We start from the raw sequence: 5,941 nt of genomic DNA, 5'->3' as shown, positions 1-5,941 counted from the left end.
GAATAGTTGGCTGTGATTCTTAAAATCTTTATTGGTATCGAGCGGGGAGGTCCCGAGTTCAAACCTTTTTAGGCCCCTATTTGCCTCCCCAATGAATATGTTCACGCAGAATGCGAGTTGAACATTTGGAGATCTTTTTTCTAATTGTCTTCTTCTATCGGCTTAAACTTTTAGAAGTCCTATAAAATCTTTCTTTATTTTTTTACAAATCATGAAGATCATGAAGACAGCACATTAAGTAGAATATCCGCGAGTTGAATATTTGGAGATCTTTTTCTGATTTGCTATTTATTTATCATGTAGATCAAGTTGTTATCTTTTTCTGATTTGTTATTGTGTAAATCATATAATTATCTTTTATTTCCACCATAGTTATAGGTGACAATACCCCTATTTATATTGTACAATGTATCAATGAAAAATATGCTTCAGCGACTCAATTTCTTGTTTTCTTCATTGCGAGGCCTCACCGTCGCAGGTACACAATTTCTAGTATACATGCATCGTAACTTATCAGACAACATGGCATCATATAAATGATGTAATATGCACATGAGCGCCTTACTCATACTAAATAATCAAGAAAGTTTGGTCGCTGTTAAAAATACAAGCATCATTGAAAATTTCAAGTTGTCACGACATTGTTGGTTGGAAAATTTTTTGGACCCTTTTGGATTACCCTGCTAACCAACATGAACATTAAAACGTAGCAATGTCTCCCCTCAAAGACTTTGAAATCGTCGACCATTTTGCCGTCGGAGCTTCCGTCCACGTGCTTGTCACATGGCTAATTTGCTCTCTCGTGGAGAGCATATCTGTATAATCACAAATGGCAAATTATATTTCACCCCCTCGAGTTTCGTGTGGTAGGTCGGCCCCAAATTTTTTTCATTTTCTTTTTCGATGTCCTCCCCGGCGTATTGAAACGAGTTTCCAAAGTCACATTGTCTTTGACAAAATTTTCAATCTAATCTCCATCGGACATTGGCTTAGGCTACCTAAGCGAGGGTTGTTCTCGCTTTGCCCGGTACAAAAATTGTTGTTTGCATTGCTTATAGAAATGAACGAAAGAAATATATCTATTATCCACGAAGATATATAAAGGTAAATGATTGTATATCATAAAGATGTATCTGTTGACTAATCCTTTCAAACGTTATAAGCGGTCGTCTTTTGACGAATATTTCCTAAATTACTCATTTGCTGCAAAAAAACAAAGCCCCGGACCTCTAATTAGATCTGAGAAATACCAAAAAAAAAAAAAATCATGAGGTACTCAAATATGATTTGGTTTTCGGTTCGTATCTGATTTGACGTTTTCACTTGACTTGTCTGCGTAGAGAAGCAAGCAAGAAGCTTCAGGAGAGCAGAAAACAGGAGGAAATATCTGCAGAAATTTACTGGTTGACCTGAACTGTGCGTCGCATGGCGTCCCGACAAACGTGGAAATCTGAATCAACAATGCCTTTCGAGCCAATAAGCTATTCTAACCTCACAAGTCAAAGCTAAAAAAAAAAAGTTGTTTTGAGACCAAGTGGAGCTTTTCTTTTCATTCCCTTTTGATGCCATCCTGCCTGACCCTCTTTTAATATGTTTGGTGACATAACTATACGTGCCAAAATTTAAAAAAAAATATGCAAAACCCAATAATTGGACTGGTTTCGAGGAGAAGATAATAACATTGCGTGGTCTACGGACAATATAAGCTTATATCATATGATGTATCGATTATTATTGATTATAAATATTCATAACCCTAGCACCTTCCCATTTTGGACGGAATCCATTGCCTAACAAGGGTTGAGCCCTGGGATTTGACAATCGATCACGACCAAGTAAAGCTAAAGTTCCATTAAAGAGCGTTTTTCAAAGGGTAGAACCTCCTCGGTTTGCCAGATTGTCTCTTGCTCGCTCATGAATTTTGAAGCAATTCAAAAGGTTGATTTATTTGGAATTTTCGGGAGAATGATCAAGGTAGACCCAAACTATTCCTCATCACCTATGACTCGAAGGTCTAAAGTTAATGAGCCCATCACCAGTGTCCTATTAAAATGCTAGCAGTCAAAAAAAGTGTCTCCATATAAGGTATGATGCAAATAGGTATCTTAGCACGAGCAGTTCAGAAGTTTGCTCACGACGTGAATCAAACTCATAAACTCATGGAAGACAAATGATGCATTTTACCACGAGACCACTTACCTTGACGGTTGATTCACATTTCGTTAATCCGCCTGTAAAGCGAAGACAAGTCTGCTAAGTATATCAGGGCAATAAACTCACAAATCAAGAGACTGAAGGGTTGGGACAAGCAAAGTGCCAAGCAATTCTTGAACAACGCTTGTAGTGAGGTACTTCATAAGATCAGCTTGCATGATGTATACAAAGAAGACACATTCTATTAGCACTTGTCCTTAGATGCTTAGTCATAAAACGAAATCGATGCATCTAAGGCAGCTTATCCTCAAATGCTTTGAGAGAAATTTGGTGCTTCCTGAACATGATATTCTCATCCATCGAAACCAGTCATCGCCTGTCAAATACTATGAATTTCCTTTTCTTTTCCTGTAAAATGATCGTACTTTGCACGCGGTGATTGGATCGTGTGGACGAGAGCTTCGTGCTCCTGAAGCACCTAAAATTCTCTTGAGAGGTATGACTTTCCATGTGTACAGCTTAATAATGTGCACAACCGAACATTGCGGTTCTCTTTGCAGCCACGAGGCGCCGGACTGATCCCCACTTCACCACGGCACGGATCATGCACCATGCAGCCCTGGGCCTTGAAATCCTAGACTTGTGGACTCCGTAGCCCGAGCACGATGAACAGATCCCGAAATCTGCCCCGCTGCTCGATTCACTGACTATATTATGCTCCAGTGTCCACATCAAATCACCAGGGATCGGAGATGGCACTTTGAAAAGTTCCTCAGGAGATAGATGGATGTTTGGTGCATACCGTCCTCCTGAGTAACCGGCATGATGACTGCTTTCACCGGCTCTAAAACTGGACGAGAAGACCTGCCTTGCTGAGCTGTTTGCTATGGTCGGATTAAAGATTTTCTCAGTGATATGACTCTGTGCCCCCAGACAATCTAATTGTCTGCTCTCTGTGACATTGCAGCAGTGTGATGTTGAAGCCAATGGGTAATTAAATTCAGGAGTCACTTCTGGTCTATCTGAATAAAGATGCGGTTCGATTTCACCTACCACAGATGTGCCCATAAAGAAAGAGGAACCCTAAACTACGAAAGATGAAGAAGGTCAAGAAGGAAAAGATGGATAGAAGTGACGTAACATCATTATACCTTGGTTTAGGATTGTGTAATCTAGATGATGAAGAGGCGGGCTCAAACCGATTATCGGCTCTGTAGGCAAAGTTGTCAGGGCTCTCGGAGGAGTGATGCTGGGTAGGGCATCGAGCGCCACCCATTGATTCTTGTCATTGTAAGCTAGCCGTTTCAAGTTCTGCACCAAAATCTGTCGACGGAGCAGCAGATTCAATCAAGTCCAAAATCAAATGGATAGAAAAGTTTCAGGTTACGATTTATGTACCTTCTGAGAGTGGGTCAATTTGTCTGGCGACTGATAAGTTTGGCCGTCGAGCGTTGCTTGAGCAACTTTCATTACCGAATTGAACAGTATACTGGCCTTGTTCAAAGCTTGGTAGTAAGCATACATCTTGTTATCGTCGACCACACAGGTGCTGGCATGTCCGACAATCGTCTCCCATATCCGCTTGGGGATCCCAGTGCCAAGCATCTGAAATAAACCCGCACACAAAAAGAAGTAGCACGATTGGATTGTTAGCAACCCTTAGAATAACATGTACAGGAAAAGGGAACTTAGCGCGAAGAGAAATGGTCACTACGTTTCTTAGGGTAACCGCATCGGCTTCGTACAACTGTAGGAAATCTTGGACAGTGTTGATTCCTCTTGAAGTCATGCGCTTGTGTATAGCGCCGCCTTTGGATATTTTCTCTAAACGCCACACTTCATCACGCAGAGATGGAGGGTGGTGCTTCTTGTTCACTGCACATAACAGAGAAATCTTGTTTGAAGGTCCACAAATAGAATCAAGATTGATGGTTGAAAATTAAATTGGTATCGTCAAATGAAAGGCACTGCGAACTTACGCTCTCCTCGATGATCTTTAACGACGAAAGTTTCACTTCTCGCTTCTCTTATTCTTATTTCTGCAGAAACCTTTTGAACAGCTCGAGCTCCTAACCTGAATTTCCGACTTCTCGTCCAGCTCGAGTTGTCGGTGATGGTTAAATTACGGAGGCAACCGATTCCTCCTTGCAACACCACAGTCAGCTCCCCAGTTATCAATGGCCTTTTCCCTTCCCTTGCGCGAGTGATATTGCAATTGAATTCCTTCTCGGTCCAATCCTCCCCCTCGTCCGACCCGAAATCACCATCAAGGACAACGATTTCGATCTTAATCGAAGATAGGGGGCCACTTGTAACCCTCTCATTTGTCCTGCCATCGAATAGTTCGATCCTGAGAGGAGTACCGTCCTCGGCTCCTATCTGACTGCTGGTGAAGATGGTGGCCGGCAATTTGCTCACAAATTGCAGTCGCAGACTGCTTGCTTCAGAAGTTCCAACAGGATTAGATGGCGCTCTGCAACATAGACAAGAAAAACATAAATTCTCCTGCGCATAAGGTATGTTAAAGTGTCGATATGATGTCAGAAAACAACTTGTCTTGAAACCGGATTACTGTGTCTAGTGTGAAAGTACTAATACGAATGCAGATCAATATGGCTTCATCTGATTCGCAAACAACGTTGGAGGTTGATGGATGAACACAAGGAGCACTGACCTTAAGGACGGATCATATAACTGCGAGAATGCACGTTCCACTTCCTCACTAACCTGTTTGATGCAGAATTTAAATCGGATTCGAACATCCACGAGAAAACTTCTTAATAGAAATCCAAACTACATCCACGACATGCTGACCGAACTTTCACTAAGCCAGATGAAATAAATAGTGTAGTTGTCCTATAGAAAAAGACCAAAGAGTCACATACTAAACATAGCATACCACTTTCCGAAAGAGAGGCTCGAGAAGAGACGCAAATTCATCCGGGGAAAGCCCTCCCGTCACATTTCTCCGACAACTGCAAAGTAATCAAGAATCTGAATCAGGTCTGTTATTGTAATAAACAGTCACAAACACTAAAACTGGAATACAGATGGTCCCTAGGGAAGCAAACTCTACTTGATGTTAGGCCTCCTTCTTGATCCTTGAGCCGAAAACCCAGAACCACCTTCCTTATCCTCTTCCTGAAGCTGCCTCTTCAACATCACCAGAGGATCAAAAGCTGCTAAAATTCATGTAAAAAGTTTCTAAAACTTGCAGTGTGTATATATACAGCAGCCAGTACTCTGGTTGGCCCACCAGAATGGAAGGTACAAAGAAGCTTCGACTTAGAAACCATTGGCAAACTCCACGACATTCAGTAAAGTCAAACAAATAGATTCTGTTCGGGCTCCAAAAAGCAAGAAAACCAACCAGAAAACTGGTCAGATCTCTAACTACACTCTTGCGTGTGCCAAAATAATAATTGCATTTCGGACACATCCAAGCGCCAAGAACTCGTCCTTTGGACTCATCAACTGAACGTAGGACTGACACCCAAGAAGATTGGGCTAAAACTACCCAACAAAAACCAAGATCAATTAACTAACCAACCGCGTCAAATGATTGACAGCTACATTAATAGCACAATCTAGGGGATACCCAGATAAAAAAAAAAAAAATATACTTTTCTATGTTTTCTTGACGTGGGGTTTGAGAGAGAGAGCGTGAAAATCTACGGAGACCCACGGTGGCATCGATGTGTATCTGAGTAGATGGTGAACAATGTGATCAAGAAAGCTTGTGGAAGTTACAGGCAGAGTTTCAAAGCAACCGCGTTCAGCAGAACGG

At 41.6% G+C, this 5,941-nt stretch overlaps 1 protein-coding gene across 1 annotated transcript; it reads right to left on the bottom strand.

Annotated features, from left to right (window-relative positions):
• Positions 1-2,317: 2,317 nt before the first annotated feature.
• On the bottom strand, positions 2,318-5,581 carry LOC115751252 (calmodulin-binding protein 60 B-like). The gene is made up of 8 exons (XM_030689039.2): positions 5,231-5,581; positions 5,054-5,129; positions 4,829-4,881; positions 4,134-4,627; positions 3,869-4,029; positions 3,553-3,759; positions 3,306-3,477; positions 2,318-3,107 (listed from the first exon to the last, which is right to left on the bottom strand). The coding sequence occupies exons 1-8, from the start codon at positions 5,314-5,316 to the stop codon at positions 2,674-2,676; spliced, it is 1,683 nt and encodes a 560-aa protein (XP_030544899.1). The 5' UTR covers positions 5,317-5,581; the 3' UTR covers positions 2,318-2,673.
• Between the last annotated feature and the right edge of the window lie 360 nt (positions 5,582-5,941).

The sequence above is a fragment of the Rhodamnia argentea genome, chromosome 6, assembly GCF_020921035.1.
Source record: "Rhodamnia argentea isolate NSW1041297 chromosome 6, ASM2092103v1, whole genome shotgun sequence".
In the NCBI taxonomy this organism is placed as follows: domain Eukaryota; kingdom Viridiplantae; phylum Streptophyta; class Magnoliopsida; order Myrtales; family Myrtaceae; genus Rhodamnia; species Rhodamnia argentea.
Note: the sequence above shows the minus strand (reverse complement) of the source record. Positions and strands in the feature narration are given on the sequence as shown.